Raw genomic sequence first — 18,680 nt, forward strand, 5'->3', positions numbered from 1 at the left:
TTAAACAAATATTTAGTGCCTACTACATGCTGGGTGTAGTTGGCTTAACTTCACCCTATATCCAGATCAAGCCACTGTTCACCACCTCCACCCCCGTCTTGGATCTGAGTCACCTTCACGTGTCACCTGGAGCATTGCTCCCTGTTCTGTTCTTGGCCATTCTGCAGAGTCTACACAAAATACAGCAGACAGAGATCCTGTTAGAGCACAATCAGACCATGTCACATCTGTCCTCAGCACTGCCTCTGGGGCCAGGACAGCACCTGGCGTGCTGCAAAGGTTCAATATATGTATTGAGCGAACGAGTGAATGGATGGATGAATGAATAAGAGAAGTAATGAACGTTTGGAGGGAGATGAAGAGATAAATGAGACGGACATGGTTCTCTTGCCCTCAGGGACCCATAGTCTAGTCAGAAAGAAGGCTAATGATGCATTTATTTCCAGATTAGCTAAATGCTGAGATGGAAACAAAGAACCCGAAAAACCACTGTGACTGCGACCTTGAAGCTCCTAGAAGAACCCCAGCTTCATAACTTAGTGAGGATATAAACAGATATCCTCCAGGTATAGTTAGTGAGGATAGAAACGAACGGTATAAGAAACAGTTAAGAAACACATGGAAACATGCTACGCTGGTGTACAAAACTTACAAAATCAATGTGGATTTTACGTATCATTTTACATCTACAAAGTAAGAAAACAGAACCCTTCAGTGGTTGTGTTGCTGAGTTTGTTGTGAACTGCTCCCTCCCAGTGGCGATACACAGCCCTTTGAAGCAGCAATAGGATCACACAGAGCAAGGGTCAGAGTTCCTTTGCTTTCGGCTCACTCATCTCATTCCTGAAAATTTACTCCGGGGAGATAGTTAAAAAGTAACAAGTGTGATCTACAGCAAAGACCTTTACCATTGTGTTACCTGTAATAGCAAAATTGTATTTAGGAACAGCCCCGTTGTCCAGCAGTCAGTAAACGTGTCATTTTTTACATCCACACAATGGGATATTTCCTTGGCCACTAGCATTGGGAAGTTAATGCAGATACAGTGAAAATATTGACTGTATGAAGTGAAAAAAGAATATGAGGTGAGTCTGCTGTGATTGAACCTATCTTTGCCATATTACATAAAGGAAGGTAATATGAAAAAATGAAAAGCATTATGTTAGGAAATAAGATGATGGGTAGTTTCAGGGCACTCGTAGGAAAATGCTGTTTTCGGATGATGATTCTAAAAAGAGTGTGCAAGGTGCTGTGGAGCGGGAGAGACTGAAGTCTGATCTGAAGAACTGGCAAGTGAGAATGAAGAGGAACCAGGGAATCTGAGTGCGGTTCTTAAGGGAAATGAAACAGAATGAATTATGTTCATCCAAAAAGAGAGGAAGGGATGTTTCCCAAGTTGATTTGCTGCTTCTTGTTTAAGAGGCTAACCAGGTGGTGGAGGGAGTGATAGAAATGGGGTAGTTGAAAACGGGGCTGGCTTTTAGGAAAGATGAATCGTTAAATTAATTTGCCGTACAGCAGAAATTAACACAACATTGTAAATCAACTATACTTCAATTAAAAATATATTGGAGGGCTTCCCTGGTGGCGCAGTGGTTGAGAGTCCGCCTGCCGATGCAGGGGACACGGGTTCGTGCCCCGGTCTGGGAGGATCCCACGTGCCGCGGAGTGGCTGGGCCCGTGAGCCATGGCCGCTGAGCCTGCGCGCCCGGAGCCTGTGCTCCGCAACGGGAGAGGCCACAACAGTGAAAGGCCCGCATACCGCAAAAAAAAAAAAAATTTTTACTGAAAGCATGAGACCCAAGTAGAGATGAGCTGTGAATCTAAAGTGTAAGGGGGTGACTTCCCTGGTGGTCCAGTGGCTAAGACTCCGCACTCCCAATGCAAGGGGGCTCCAGTTTGATCCCTGTTCAGGGAACTAGATCCCGCATGCCACAACTAAGAGTCCACATGCCGCAACTAAAGATCCTGCACGCTGCAACTAAAAGATCCCGCGCGTCTCAATGAAGATCCCGCATTGCCACAACTAAGACCTGATGCAGCCAAGTAAATAAATAAATATTAAAAAAAAAAAGTGTAGGTGGGAGGTCCTAGAACTAAAAAGTGAGTCCAGCAAGGTCGCAGGATATGAGATCAACACACAAAAATCAATTGCATTTCTACCTCTGTCACCTATTTATGCCTTGCTCTCCGCAATCTGGCCACATCCCATCTTGTATGCTCCAACCTTATTTTCTTTATGCAATTTCCTTACGGACTATTTCTTATTGAAAATTAATATCTCTAATGCTAGTAGATGGAAAAATAATGGGAAGAAAGTAAGGAGACAGGTACTTTTTAAAAATAAATTTATTTATTTATTATTTTTGGCTGCATTGGGTCTTCGTTGCTGTGCACAGGCTTTCTCTAGTTGCAGCGAGTGGGGCCTACTCTTTGTTGCAGTGCACGGGCTTCTCATTGTAGTGCCTTCTCCCATTGCAGAGCACGGGCTCTAGGCGTGTGGGCTCAGCAATTGTGGCTCATGGGCTCTAGGGTGCAGGCTCAGTAGTTGTGGCGCACAGGCTTAGTTGCTCCATGGCATGTGGGATCTTCCCAGACCAGGGCTCGAACCCATGTCCCCTGCATTGGCAGGCAGATTCTTAACCACTGCGCCACTAGGGAAGCCCTATAACTTTTTTTTTAATAGGAGTATAATTGCTTTACAGTGTTAGTTTCTGCTGTACAATGAAGTGAATCAGCTATATGTATACATATATCCCCTCCTTCTTGGACCTCCCTCCTCCCCCCCACCCCATTCTACCCATCTAGGTCATCACAGAGCACCAAGCTGAGCTCCCTGTGCTATACAGCAGGTTGCCACTATCTATTTTACACATGGTAGTGTGTATATGTCAACCCTAAGCTCCCAATTCATTCCACCCTCCCCTTCCCCTCTGGGTCCACATGTCTGTTCTCTACGTCTGCGTTTCTATTCCTTCCCTGCAAATAGGTTCATCTGTACCATTTTTCTAGATTCCACATATACGCGTTAATATACAATATTTGTTTTTCTCTTTCTGACTTCACTCTGTATGACAGACTCTAGGTCCATCCACATCTCTACAAATGACCCAGTTTCATTTCCTTTTAAAAAATATTATCATTAAAGAAAACCTAACATTAAAAGGACATGGAAAAGTTACCCGTAGCCTTACCCAGTTCCTAACATAATTATTTTTATTTTTTCATATTAGTTTCTTTTACATATGGGCAAAGACAGGTTCAATCACAGTGAACTCATTTCATATCTTTTTCATTTCATACTAACAATGAACATGTGGAAGCCAAAGTTAAAAATACAATACCAGTTACAGTCACCCTAAAGAAAATGAGATGCTTAGGTATAAACTTACCAAAACACGTACAGGGCCTATCTGCTCAAAATTACAAAACAACTATGAAAGAAGTCAAGGAGGACCTAAATAAACAGGTAGACATATCATGTTCATGGATTGCAAGATTCAACACAGTAAAGATGTCACTTCACCCCAAATTGCTCTATAGGCTTTAGGTGATTGGTGTCAAGACCTCAGCAAGGTTCTTGTGTAAACATAAAGCTTCTACTAAAATTCATATGGAAAGGCACAGGCCCTAGAATAGCTTACACGATATTGAAGAAGAAAAGTGGGAGGAAACACTGTCCCTGATCCCAAACTGTATTGTAGAGCTACAATAATCAGTACACTGTGGTATTCGTGGAGGGGATAGAAATGTGAATCAGTGGGACAGAGATGTACCCACACATTTATGACCATCTGATTTTTGACAGAGGTGCAAAAGCAATTCAATAGAGGAAGGATAGAGTTTTCAACAAACGTTGGTGGAGCAGGTGGATAGCCACAGACCAAGAAAATGAACCTCAACATAAACCTCACCCCTTATACAGAACCGAACTCAAAATGGATTGTGGACTGAAATGTAAAATATAAAGTTATTTTTCAGAAAAAAATAAGAGATAAAGCTAGGCAAAGAATTCTTAAACTTGATACTGAAAGTATAATCCATAATAGTAAAAACTGATCAGTTGAACCTTATCAAAATGAAAAACTTTTGTTCTGTAAAGGACCCAACCACGAGGATGAAAAGACAAGCTACAGACTGGGAGAAAATACTTCCAAGCCTTATATCTGACAAAGGACTCATATGTAGACTATACAAACAATATTCAAAACTCAACAGTTAAAAAAGGGGGGGGATCCAATTAGAAAATGGGCAAAAGACAATGAAAACATATTCCATTGAAAAGGTTCTACAGATGAAAAATAAGTAAATGAAAAGATTTTCAATATCATTAACCATGAGGGAAATGCAGATTAAAACCACAACGAGCTATCACTGCACTCCTAAAATGGCTAAAATAGGAAACGGTAACAACAGCAAATGCTGGCAAGGGTCAGGAGAAACTAGATCACCCTCCCAGTGCTAGTGGGGATTTAAATTGGTAGAGCCACTCTGGAAAACAGTCTGGCAAGTTCTTATAAAACTAAACCTGAAATTATATGACCCAGCAACTCCACACGTGTGGGCATTTGTCCAGAGAAATGAAAACTTACCTTCACAAAAAACTTGTACCTGATTGTTCATAGCAGCTCTATTTGTAATAGCCCAAAATGGGAACAGCTCAACTGTCCTTCAACAAGTGAATGATTAAGCAAAGCGGGGTGAATTGATCCCATAGAATACTACCCAGTAATAAAAGAGAATGAACCGTTAATAAATACAACCCCTTGGAGGAATTTCCAGGGGAGTATCAGTGAAGAAAACAACTTCCAGGGATCACATATGTTGTAATTCTATTTATGTAACATTTTTGAAATGACAAAATTGTAGAAATGGAAAACGGATTAGCGGCTACCAGGGGTCGGGGAGTGGGGTGGGGGGAGGTACTCGTGGCTTTGAAAGGGCAATATGAGGATTCTGTGCAATAATGGAACTGTTCAGAATTGGAGAAGATATTTGCAAATCATATAAGGTACCTGTATCCAGGATATATAAAGACCTCTTATAACTCAGTAATAAAGACAAATAACCCATTAAGAAATGAGCAAAGAATCTAAATAGACCTTTCTCAAAACAAACAAATGACATAAATAGCCAATAAGCATGTGAAAACATGCTCAACATTCCAAGTCATTAGAGAAATGCAAATCAAAACCATAATAACATACCACCTCCCTCACAGCCACTAGGATGGCTATAGTTAAGGCAGAATACAACATGTGTTGGCAAGGATGTGAAGAAATGGAGCTCTTGCCGCCCTTTGCTTATGGGAATGTAAAACGGTACAGCTATTACCAAACTATTTTGGAAAACAGTTTGGTAGTTCCTTAAAAAGTTAAACAGTTACCATATGACCAACAATTCCACTCCTAGGTATATTTCCAAAAGAGTTGAAAACATGTCATATGTTTTCCTATGTTGAAAACATATGTTTTCCACATGAAAACTGCAGTACACATCTTCATAGCAGCATTATTCATGAGCCAAAGATATATGTATATGTATAACTGAATAACTTTGCTGTATACCTGAAACTAATACAACATTGTAGATCAACTATACTCTAATATAAAATTTAAAAAAAAGAGCCAAACAACAGTGGAAACAACCCAAATGTCCATCAATTGATTGGACAAAATGTGATCTATCCATACAATGCAATATTTAGTCATAGGAAGGTGGAATGGCATATTGACACATGCTATAACATGGGTGAAGCTTAAAACGCTGTGTTAATGAAAGAAGCCAGACCAGAAAGGGCCCCATATTGTGTGTTTCCATTTATATGAAGCATCTAGAATAGGCAAACCCATAGAGACAGAAAGTGGGTTAGTAGTCCTCAGGAGCTAGTGTGAGGAAGGAATGGGGAGTAACTGCTTGATGGGTGTGGGGTTTGGGGGGAGGTGAAGAAAATGTCCTAAAATTAGATTGTAGTGATGGTTGCAAACCTCTTGAATATGCTAAACACCATTGAATTTTACACTTTACAAGGGTGAATTTTGTAGGATATAAACAATATCTCAGAGCTGATGCATCATTTATCTAATATTGATGGACACTTTCTATTGGAGTAGAGTTGCTTTGCAATGTTGAGTTAGTTGCAGGTGTACAGCAAAGTGAGTCAGTTATACATATACATATATCCACTCTTTTTTTAGATTCTTTTCCCACATAGGGCATTACAGAGTATTGAGCAGAGTTCCCTGCGCTCTACAATAGGTCGTTATTATCTATTTTATATATAGCAGTGTGTATATGTCAATCCCAATCTCCCAATGTATCCCTCTCCCCGCCCTTTCACCCCTGGTAACCATAAGATTGTTTTCTACATCTGTGACTCTATTTCTCTTTTGTAAATAAGTTCATTTGTACCATTTTTTTAGATTCCACATGCAAGCGATATCATATGATATTTCTCTTTCTCTGAAGTAAGTCTGACTTCCTTCACTCAGTATGACAATCTCTAGGTTGAGGGACACTTTAAATGTATCCAGTTTTTTCTAATACAACGCTGCAGGAATGTTCTTGTACATTTGTCTTTCTGCCCTAACCACCTGATGTTTCTACTAGATATAGTGTTTCCAGTCGGTTTATTGGTCATAAGCAGCATACGGCCTTTACTGTGGTAGCCAGTGACCAAAAGTAGAGCGGCCTTTATTTATGGTGCTTAGACCCTTTGAATATCCATAAAAATGAAATTTCATGGAGGCTGCCATGACAGTGTTTACAATCCTACATGGAGAGAGGGTTGGATAACCCTTGGTGCTTTTGTGGGGAGAGGGGAGAGTGAGAGAGATGGAAGGAGGGAAAGGATGGAGAATGAAAAGCGAGTCGGCCAGTAACAGCCTCCTGTCGGTTTTTACCTGCTGTCAGAATTTGCTTTCTGGCTTTGCAGAGAGCTTTTCCTCTTGGAGTGAACTGGACTGATTATGGTTTGCTTTTGCCCTGTTAGGTGAAGGCATCCTCATCTCCTCGGACGCTGCGGAGCTGCTGGATTTCATAGACAACCAGGGCCAGGTGCACGTGATCCAGAAATACCTTGAGCGCCCCCTGCTGCTGGAGCCAGGCCATCGCAAGTTTGACATCCGGTAATGCTTCCGCGTCTGGAGTTTTTGTTTTACAAATCTGGAAAAAATGCCGTGGTGTGTGATGCGGAGGGTGACATGGATTATAGGGAAGTATTGGACTTCGTTTAATGTTCCCCAAGTTGAGTGCAGCTGAACAGAACCGAGCTTCTGTTTTTCTTTCACTCTTTCTCTTGTCTTTCTAGAAAATGTTATTAAGATGATGAATTTTCTTTTTTTTAAGTATTCTCTTTAATGAAGATGACTTGTGGATCCAAAGAAAGGATATCAGTGTGTGGGGCTTGCTTTATGAAAGCAGCAGAGAGATATGCATAGAACACCTAATACAGCCACAGCAGATCAGGTGATCCTGCCAAAGAGCACGTCCTCACTTTATTATCCGTGTCCCACTTTTTAAGGTTTTCGTGAACACACCTCAGGGGTTTGGACTTTACCTTTGCGAGCAAAGGGCCTGCAAGGAGAAGGAGGTTGCATGGTGCTTTCACAAGCTGAAAGCCCTGCCCCAGCTTGCCCTGAACCTTGCTGTCCTCTCCCCATCCAGGACTCTTAGTCACTTAGGTGCCTTCACGTTGACTTGCTGCTTCTCGAACACCAGGGCTGTCAGATCAGCTTCAGCAGAAAGTCTTCTTAAGATAACTAAAAGAGCAAACATGGCAACTGGAGGTTTCATAGATTAACCGTAAAAACCAAGCCACTCAGATCTCTTCGAAATACTGTATCTTTTGAATGGACCAAAGTCTCCTTGTCAGTTACGGTGAAATGTTTTCTTTGCCTCATCATGGTGGTAATCCACTGTCTTGGCTAACTGGCATGACTTGCCTTGTATATATATTTTTTATTAATTTTTTCTGGAGTATAGTTGCTTTACAATGTTGTTACGGCATGCCTCGTATAATTTTAGAACATACCTCCTTCCTCTGTTTCCTCCCAGAGAAATCAAGGTGTGGGGATGATCTATATAATATGCAGAAACTTTGGGTAACTTGAATATTTTATTGACTTGCAGAAGCTGGGTCTTGGTGGATCATCAATATAATATCTACCTCTATAGAGAGGGTGTACTTCGGACTGCTTCAGAACCGTATCATGTGGATAATTTCCAAGATAAGACTTGCCATTTGACTAATCACTGCATTCAAAAGGAGTACTCAAAGAACTATGGGAAGTATGAGGAAGGGAACGAAATGTTCTTTGAGGAGTTCAATCGGTACCTAACAAGTGCTTTGAACATCACCCTGGAAAGTAGTATCTTACTACAAATCAAACATATAATAAGGTAACTTATTCCTATCTCTTTCGGTTAAATGTGTCTTAAAGGAGCTTTGGGAGTTTGTGCCTTTCAAGGAATGATTCCATTTACATTGTCTAAGAACAAAAATTATTTGTTATATCCCTTTATTATCCTTTTAATATCTATAGGATCTGTAATGCTGTCACTTTTTTTTAATCCTTACGTTGGTAATTACCTCATGTTGGTAGTTTATATCTTCTGTCTTTCACTTGGACAGATTGGTTAGAGGCTTATCAGTTTTATTCATCTCTTGTAAAAGTCAGCTTTTGGCTTTATAGATTTTCTTTGTTGTTTCTGTTTTCAGTTTCTTTGATTTCTGTTCTTAATTATTTTCATCCTTCCGCTTTTGGGAGGTTTGATTTGCTTTTCTTTTTCTAGTTTCCTTAAAGTGCAAGGTTAGATCATTGATTGGAGAGATTTATTTTTTTATAAAATATAAGCATTTAAGGCCATCAGTTTTCTTATAAGTACTCGTTCGCTGCATCCCACAGATTTTGCTATGTCATGTTTTTGTTTTCATTTTATTTTTATTTTTAAAAATTTTTGTTTATTTTTGGCTGCTTTGGGTCTTTGTTGCTACACATGGGCTTTCTCTAGTTGTGGCGAGTGGGGGCTACTCTTTTTTGTTTGTTTGTTTGTTTTGTTTTGTTTTGTTTTGTTTGTAGTATTTGGGCTTCTCACTGTTGCGGCCTCTCCCATTGCGGAGCACAGGCTCAGAGGCCCAGCCGCTCTGCGGCATGTGGGATCTTCCCGGACCGGCGCACGAACCCGTGTCCCCTGCATCGGCAGGCGGACTCTCAACCACTGCGCCACCAGGGAAGCCCTTTTTTTTTTTTTTGTATTTTTGGGGGCTACTCTGTTGCGGTGAGCGGGCTTCTCATTGTGGTGGCTTCTCTTGTTGTGGAGCACAGACTCTAGGTGCGCAGGCTCAGTAGTTGCGGCTCTCAGGCTCAAGAGCGCAGGCTCAGTAGTTGGGGTGCGCGGGCTTAGTTGCTCTGCGGCATGTGAGATCTTCCCAGACCAGGGCTCGAGCCCATGTCCTCTGCATTGGCAGGTGGATTCTTAACCACCGCACCACCAGGGAAGACTGTTTTCATTTTATTAAAATATTTTCTAGTTTTCCTTGTGACTTCATCTTTGACTGGTGTTATTTAGAAATTTTTGCTTAATCGCCAGATATTTGGGGATTTTCCAGGCATTTTAATTTCTTTATGGTCCAAGAAAATACTTTGTATGGTTTTACATCTTTAAAATTTGTTAAAGTTTGTTTCATGGCCCAGAATATGGTCCATCTTAGTGAATGTTCCACATGCACTAAAAATAATGTTTATTCTGCTATAGCTGGGCAGAGTGTTCTATAAATGTGCTTTAGGCAAAGGTGGTTGGTAGTGTTGTTCAAGTCTTTCGCATCCTCGATCATTTTCTGTTCTACTTGTCCTGTACATTATTGAAAGGTAAACTATTGACGTCTCCAAGTATAATTATGGATTTATCTATGTCTCCTTTTAGTTGTTTTTTTCTTTTTTAAATAAATGTATTTATTTATTTTTTGGCTGCATTGGGTCTGCTCTGCTGCACGTGGGCTTTCTGGAGTGGTGAGTGGGGGCTGCTCTTCGTTGCAGTGTGCGGGCTTCTCGTTGCAGTGGTTTCTCTTGTCGTGGAGCACAGGCTCTAGGTGCACGGGCTTCGGTAGTTGTGGCACTCAGGCTCAGTAGTTGTGGTGCACGGGCTTAGTTGCTCCACAGCACGTGGGATCTTCCTGGACCAGGGCTCAAACCCATGTCCCCTGCCTTGGCAGGTGGATTTTTAACCACTGTGCCACCAGGGAAGCCCCTCCTTTTAGTTTTATTAGCTTTTTGCTTCGTACATTGTGAAGATCTGTTGTCAGGTGCATATGCATTTAGAATTGTTATCTCTTTGAGGGCAATTGACCTCTTTATCATTATGTAGTTTCTGTCTTTATCTCTGGTAATATTTCTTATTTTGAAGTCTATTTTGTCTGGTATTAATACAGCCACTCCAGCTTTCTTTTGATTAATGGTATGTCTCTTTCCATCCCTTTACCCTTCTTCTCTGTTCTATTCTATATTTAAAATGGGCTTTTGGTAGACATCACATCATTGGATTTTGTTTTCTTTTGTTTTTAATCCAATATATCATCTCTGGTTTTTTTTTAATTTAATTTTATTTCTTTTTTTATACAGCAGGTTCTTATTAGTCATCAATTTTACACACATCAGTATATACATGTCAATCCCAATTGCCCAATTCATCATCATCTGTTTTTTAATTGTTGTGTTTATACCATTTAAATTTAAAGTAATTACTGACTTGATGGGATTTATGTCTACCATTGTATTATTCATTGTCTGTCCCTTCTTTTTTGTTTGTTTGTTTTTCCTTTCCCTGTTTCCTGCCTTCTTTTGAATTATTTGAACTTTTTTAGAGTTCCATTTTAATTTTTCCACTGAGTATTTGGCTGTCTCTCTTTGTATTTTTGTTTGTCTGTTTGTTTTAGTGGTTACTCCAGGGTTTATTATACACATACTTAATATATGATAGATTGTCAGGTTGGATTAAAAAATAAAAAAAGACCAAACTATACGCTCTCTACAAGAAACGCACTTTAAATATAAAGGGAGAAAACTAAGCTTTTACATTTACCCAGATATTTGCAGTTTCCTTTGCTCTTCCTTCAGTCCTCAAGTTCCAAGTTTCATTTCCCTTCAGACTTCAGCATTTCTTCTAGAGCAGTTCTGCTGGTGATAAGTCCTCTTAATTTTCCGTCATCTGAGAATGTCTTTAGTTTACCTTATTCCTGAAGGATTTTTTTCACTGGAGTTACACAAATATAATGTCAAGCAAAAAATTACAAATTGGTCCTGTTCATATAAATTGAAAAACAAGCAAAACTAAGTAATACGTTATTTGGAGGAATGTACACATGTGGTAAAAATCTAGAGAGAAACAAAGTAATGATAAACACAAAATTCAAAACAGTGGTTAACTCTGGAGGGGAAGCGGGAGGGACCCAAGGAGGGGGTTTAAAGGTATTGAATTGTAAGTATATGGGTAGTCATTAGTGCTACATATATTTTAAAATCACAAGTCATTATTTTTGTTATTTGTATAGTTAATATCCTGTTAGATTCCCCCATACATTTTAACCCTTCATGACCCCAGGTCACTAGTACATATGACTGTCCTTTCCCCACTGCGTTTTGGTGTGCCTTTGTTATAAATCAGGTGGCCGTTTATGTGAGAGTCTGTTCCTGGGATCTCTGTTCTGTGCCGTGGTCTGTTTATCTGCCCTGTCGTTACCACCCTGTCATGATGACTGAGCCTTTTTCCTTAATGTATTCTTACACAGAGTCTAACAGAATAATTACGGGGCTCAGAGTTCCATCTCTTCAGGGATTATATGTGGTTAGAATTCTGACACCAGATAAGTCAAGTATACTGAAGAAAGAATTCATATTTTAGGCAGAAGGTTTATTTGATATTTGATATACCCCCTCCTCCTCATTGTTCTGCACTTCAGAGAGCGTTGCTACTTTGGTGCCATTAACGCTCCTCACGGCTCTCATGTTCCTTTTTTCCCCAGCTAGCTTCCCCCAAACTTCCCACTCCAGCTGAAAAAAAAGATGTACTATATAAAGTCTCTGATGATGAAAAGAAATTCTTTAAAGTGAATTATTAACTTGAACTCCCAGCAGATAAAACAATATTTCGTTTTGACTTGGTTCTTGCTTTCAGTTTTTCCTGTAAGTGTTGGAGTGTAATGTTTCTTTCCATTTTTATCCTTCAGTGTTGTTGGTTTTGTTTTGTTTTTTAATCATGAGCACCTATTAAATTAAAACTTTTTTCTAAATTATATTTTAAAGGGCATTTTAATAAAAACAAAAGTTAAAGGTATTCTCTCGTAGAATAGAGATGAAATATAGAAAAAAATGTGATGTGTGGCTTGCAGGTTAGGGATGAATGGGAAAAGAAATTTTTATTCCAATTGGTTCTTAAGTGACTAACTGTCCAAAGTGATTTTGAAAGGTTTAAACACATCTATAGAAAATTTTTCCTCTTCGAGGAAAAAAGGAGGAAACTGATGCTTGGGGTGGAGGGAGGTTGAGGGGAGCAAGACCCTGGTGCCAAGTTCACAGAAGCCTCAGTTCTTCTTTTAAAGTCATAAGCCAAAAGCTACTTATAAGGACACGTCTTTTTTCTTTTTGGCCATACGGCACGTGGGATCTTAGTTCCCCAACCAGGGATCAAACCCGCGCCCTCTGCATTGGGGGTGCGGAGTCTTAACCACTGGACCGCCAGCGAAGTCCACTTCTATTTCTTCTTCCCCTTCCCCTTCTTCTTCTTCTTTTTTTTTTTTTTTTAGGACACATCTTTTTTCTTCTAAATATACAGCTGTGTAGAAGGACAGCTATCTCTGGTAATCTTAGAGTCATCATAACATATATTGCATTTACTAAGAGAAATATTTTGCCCCAACATCTAGTTGAGGGAAAAATCAGTGAAGAGAGCTTCATAAAACAGAAATGGCCTAGGTTTTTTCTAGGATGGTTGTACTAGATAACAGTTCTTTATTATTCATAAACAATAGATTCATGATTATCGTAATTAATGATAAACTCATAAAATATGCTTACATTTATTAGATGCTTCCTAGCTACCAGAAGTCATGCCAAGTTCCTTATGTAATTATGTCATTGAACCATCTCAGCACTGGGAGTAAGTATTATTTTTACCCCAACTTTACGGACAATGAAGTCAACACTTGGCTTAAAGAGGTTAAAAAACTTGTCCGAGCTTCTGGCTTCAGCAGCCTGACCTCAGGCATCATGTACTTTTCCATTATGTCTCTGAGATTCACTTTCAGCTTTTCTGCGTCACTAAAATCCTCCAATTTTTGCGAACAGTAGTTGATCCGAATATTAAATCCTATTCTGTATGTCAGTATCTTGTTTCATTATATAAAGCTTTAAAAGCAACTATTTGACACTTGAACTGGAGCTAGTGAAAGAAATGAACGGAGTCAGCATTCTTTTTGCAAATTCTGCTCATCACTAAATGGTGGTCCATTCTTTTAATATAGCAAAACTACGTAGAAATGTTTTGCTTATTATTATTATTATTTTTTGGTTTGTTTTGCTTATTATAAACATATGTGACAGCAGTCCACCTGTTGGAGGAGTCCACGTTTGTAGGGACCACGGTGACTCAGCACTTGCTGGGAAAGCAGCCACTACTTGTAAGAACAAGAGTGATGGCAGAGTTTTCTAACAAATAACTCACATCATCTTGAATAATCTATTGGTAATGCATTTAAAAAAGAGAATTAAGGCAAAGCCTAATTTTCATCAGCACATTCGACATAAAACCATCCAAGCACCTCTCTCTCCCAGTGGTCCTTCTCCCTGGACCACCCCATCCTCAGTGAGCGCCCCCTCTGCCCTGCAGGAGCTGCCTCATGAGCGTGGAGCCCGCCATCAGCACCCGACACCTCCCTTACCAGAGCTTCCAGCTCTTCGGCTTCGACTTCATGGTGGATGAGGAGATGAAGGTCTGGCTCATTGAAGTCAACGGCGCCCCTGCTTGTGCTCAGTAAGCCCGAACACCACTGGGTTTTTGTCTGTTTGTTTGCTTTTATCTAAAATGAGGTTTAATGCATTTCATGCAGTTTGAAGTCCGTGCAGCAAAGGAGACTAGCACGATCTTTAATGCATTTAAAAATAAGGGCTTCCCTGGTGGCGCAGTGGTTGAGAGTCCGCCTGCCGGTGCAGGGGACACGGGTTCGTGCCCCGCTCCAGGAAGATCCCACAGCCGCGGAGCAACTAAGCCCGTGAGTCATGGCCGCTGAGCCTGCGCGTCCGGAGCCTGTGCTCCGCAACGGGAGAGGCCACAGCAGTGAGAGGCCCACGTACTGCAAAAAAAAAAAAATTAATTAATTAATTAAAAAAAATTAAATTAAAAACGTGGGGTGGGAGGCAAATACACAAAGTCCTAGTCTCCTTGAGTCCCTGGAAGAGAAGGATTTGGGTTAAAATGCGTGGGAAGTTAGTTCTGCAGGGGGAGTAGTCTGTCTTGGCAAGGTGGTGAGCTCCTGTTACCTGGGTGTCCAACCACTGACCCTTTGAGTGCCGTCAAGGAGGATGTACCAGCGACGGGAGGGCTTTGGGAGGACCCCGGCCAGCAGGGGGCTTTGCTGAGTCATTTCTTATCCCTTTTCCTCCCTGTATATGTTGAGCACTTAGCACCTGTGGGTGGTGGATGCCGTGAGAGTTCTAAACAAAGCTGGTAATACCAGCAGCGACCCTCTCCCGTGACAAGGTGATGAGTCAGCCGCGTCCTGTGAGTCAGGGAGAAAGTGATGACCAAGCAGTTCAGAGGCTCCCTGGGCAGGAAGTGGTCTGAGAAGGTACCATGGACATCGTGGAGCTGAGGCTGGGGTGTAAGAGGAGAGTGTCATGTGTGCTAAGGGGGCGGGAACCCAGAATCCAGTGGGACCTTGCTCTGGGCCAGGCTCTAGGGGAGATGCACAGATGAACAGACCCTGCCCTCGGGGAACTTCTGTTCCTCCTGGGAGGAACCTGGCTGCAGCGTGGCATGAGTGTCGGGGGTGAGGAAAGTTGAGGGTGAAAAGGTGAGTTGGGGCCCCACTGTGGGAGGCCTTACGTGTAAGGGAGTCATTTGGACTTCATCCTCAAAGGCTGTTGGTTCCTCTGAGGATCCACATTCATTAGTGTCAAGACCCTTTCACGGTTCCCCACGTCCACGTCTTGGAGAAATTGAGGTGTGATCTTCCGACGGCGTAGGAAAAAGGCCTGCACCTCCAAGGGGCAGTGTTAACACATAAGCAGTTCTCTCATCTGCCACCTGCTTCGTGGCTGTGACCTGGCAGCTGGGATTCCGTCTCATTCATCCTTGCCTGCCACTAACGAATACCTGTTAGATACCCCTAACCCGCCAGGCCCCGGACTGGGCTCTGGGTCACAGTCGTGAGCAGAGAGACCCGGGCCCCGCCCTCAGTGGAGGGCGACTGGGCGAGACAAAGGACAAGACAAATATAGATTACAAACTGGGACACACCCTTTCATAGGGTAAGAGATGTTAGAAGGTAATATAATTGAGCAAAAAGTCCCCCTGGGAGGTGATGTTTGGAACCAAGATCTGAAGGAGAAAGGAAAGTTAAGGAGACCCAGGGTGGAGGAGAGCAGAATGTTTCACATCCTCCCTTCCCCAGGTCCACAGGGGTGTCCATCTTCTCCCGTCCTTCCTGTCAGAGGTTTGTCCCTTCCTTGTGCTCTGGACCCGATCCCCTCCCTCCAGGCAAGAGGGCGGGTTGAGGATGCCTCCCTCATCTGCTTTCTCCCTCTTGGCTACCTCGTTCCCACCAGCCTGTGGCGCTCAGCACATTTCCCCAGCAATTAGGAAAAGCCCTCCTCTGAGGCCCCGCCCTGCTCCCGGGACCACCCCCTCCCTGCTCCCTCCACAGCCACACTTCTGGAGAAGCCATACGTGCACACGCTGTCTCCTTGTCCTCAGTCCGCATCCACGCTCTGGTCCACTCCGGGCTGCCTCGCATCCCGGCCGCTGCACAGAAACTGCTCTTTCCAGGTCCCCAGCCAAGCCCATATTGCACTCCAGGATTTTAAAACCAGCAAATGATGTCGCAGCCCGGAGTTGCAGGCCAGTATCTGCACCTGTCTTCCCGGCGTCCTGCAAGGATGTGTGTGGATGTCCAGTAGGCGCCCCACCCGGCCAGAGTCGCCCATCTCACTGAATGTCCAGCCCCCGCAACCGCCCCCTGCTTTCCAGGTGACCGAGACCCTGCCCCTGCCTTTCCATTACCCTCAGGTTCTGTCCATTGGGGCCTGGTCAGTTCTGCTTCCAGCCTCGCCAGCCCTCTGCTCCCCCCGCCCACTGCCCTTGCTCTCCCAAACATCGTCCTCCAGCTTTGCTTTTGCAGAGAGCCTGCTAACTGGGTCTGTGCTCTTGCCCCAGTGGAGTCCGTTGTCCCCTGAGCAGCCAGAAACCAGGCCCTGCTGTTCTCTAGCCTTCCCCCTGCGCCTGGGACCGAAACCCGACTCCCCTCCACCTGCAGGGCTCCTGCCCCGCCTACCTCTCCAGCCTCACCCAGAGCCTCGTTTCCCTGATGACGCTTACCTGCTGCGGGGCCTTTGGCTTGCTCTTACTCTACCCCCCCCAGCCCAGTCTTACCAAGGCTGCTCCTAGTCTGTCGAGATGGCATCTCCAGGAAGCCTCCCCTGAATAATCCCATCTTTTTTAAAAAATTTATTTTATTGACGTATAGTTGATTTACAGCGTTGTGTTCATTTCTGCTGTGCAGCAGAGTGATTCAGTGATACATATATAGACATTCTTTTTCATAGTCTTTTCCATTATGGTTTATCCCAGGATATTGAATAGAGTTCCCTGTGCTCTCCAGTAGGACCTTGTTGTTTATGCATTCTGTATATACCGGTTTGCATCTGCTCACCCCAAGCTCCCAATCCATCCCTCCCTCCCCCCTCCCCTTGGCAACCACAAGTCTTGAACAGTCCTATCTTTGATTTTCTCCAGCCAGAGCCTTGGTAGTTTACTTCATTGCACTAATTGCTGTCAAATCAACCATTTTTGTTTTCTTTACGGAATGTATGCACCGTGAGGGCAGTAACCTTGTTTTTCTTGTTCTCCTTGGAGTCCCAGCACCTGGCACCGTGCCTCGCACATCCTAGTCTGCAAATAGTAGTTGGGTGGATATAGTGTGTGTTACTGGTTAGCACTCTTACTCACCTGAGTCAGTAATTGCTTAGGTTTTATTTACATAGAGACATCTTTCTATCTTCCTAATACTCCCTAATGACATTGGTGCTTCGATGCATAGAATTTCTTTATCATTAGGCCCAAACTTACGCATCAGCCAGGATGGGGTGTCAGGGAGCAGGGAGGTTCTGTTTGCGCACTGTGAAGAGCTTTGGGAATGTTTAAATGGCAGCTTTAAGTGTTCAAAGACAAGGATGCCATCATGTTTTGATGGTGAGTCAAGGACAGAATCTAACATGCAGTCAGGCATTCAAGTGTACAAGGTAAGAAAGTCATAAAATAACCCCACTGTCTTGTGGGCAAAAGTGATTCTGTTTCAGTTTATTCCTGAAGCTTATGAGCTGTTCACTAAGTGTTTCTTCTCCAGGGTAGCTCTTTGATTCCAAGTGTAAATTATCCTAGGTCAAGATACAGATAATCTGGTGCAGGCCCTCATAACTGAACGCTTTCCGTAGACGTTGGACCCTTTATTTACCATTGGTCTTAAGGGCTTTGGCTCAAGGGTGGACCTCCAGTCTCTGGATTGGAAAAGGTGAATCTGCCTCTTTTGTTCCGCGTAAGGATTGAAGGCTAGGGAGGGCAGAGAAACGGCAACTTCTTAGTTCATTTGGAGTGTCTAGTAATGGCTTTGACCTCTTTCCCCAACAGTAGCACCCCCCCAACCTGGTGGAAACTCACCTGCTCTCTGAGGTGCCTTGCAGGATCAGGTCATGCTGGGCCCCAACAGAGGCCTCTGGTGATAAACCCCTGGGCATCAGGGTTCACTGGCTTCTCTGGGCTCCATCTCACCAGCTCCCACACAGCCACTCACTGTCTGTTGGATTCCCTTCGTTCAGAGTCCTGATGCGAGCAGTGGGGTCCAGGGAAACAGTGGGGATTTTAGGAACATGTAAAAATGAGCGTCCTCAAGGAGTCGACTGGAGGAGGGAGACAGACACTGCCCAGTTAATTATTATATGAATCATACTGTGTTACAGTTGCTGTAATAGAAAAGAAACAGATTCCATCTTTTTATTTTTTGGCCAAGCCAAAAATTGTGGGATCTTAGTTCCCTGACCAGGGATTGAACCCGGGCCCTCGGCAGTGAAAGCGTGGAGTCCCAACCACTGGACCACTGGGAATGTCCCTCAGATTCTATCTTTTAGGTTCATGATTTTGAGTGGGGAGTGTTCTTGGGTCCTTGCTTCCAAAAGGACAAACAGCGGGGAGAGGGTCAATGGAGATGGTGACATGAGGGCGTAGTCCAAGGGAAGTCTTTTTTTTTTTTTTTTTTTTAATTTATTTTTGGCTGCATTGGGTCTTCGTTGCGGTGCGCAGGCTTCTCATCACAGTGGCTTCTCTTGTTGCGGAGCGTGGGCTCTAGGTGCGTGGGCTTCAGTAGTTGTAGCATGCGGGCTCAGTAGTTGTGGCTCGCGGGCTCTAGAGCGCAGGCT

The 18,680-nt window shown here is 43.0% G+C and overlaps 1 protein-coding gene across 1 annotated transcript in view; it reads left to right on the forward strand.

Annotated features, from left to right (window-relative positions):
- Positions 1-18,680, forward strand: part of TTL (tubulin tyrosine ligase) — a 36,778-nt gene that overhangs the window by 12,558 nt on the left and 5,540 nt on the right. Inside the window, exons 4-6 of the mRNA XM_060027368.1 lie at positions 6,992-7,127; positions 8,131-8,400; positions 13,882-14,025. Coding sequence (XP_059883351.1) covers positions 6,992-7,127; positions 8,131-8,400; positions 13,882-14,025 — 550 coding nt within the window. The remainder of the gene's footprint in view (positions 1-6,991; positions 7,128-8,130; positions 8,401-13,881; positions 14,026-18,680) is intronic.

The sequence above is a fragment of the Delphinus delphis genome, chromosome 12, assembly GCF_949987515.2.
Source record: "Delphinus delphis chromosome 12, mDelDel1.2, whole genome shotgun sequence".
NCBI classification, from domain to species: Eukaryota; Metazoa; Chordata; class Mammalia; order Artiodactyla; family Delphinidae; genus Delphinus; species Delphinus delphis.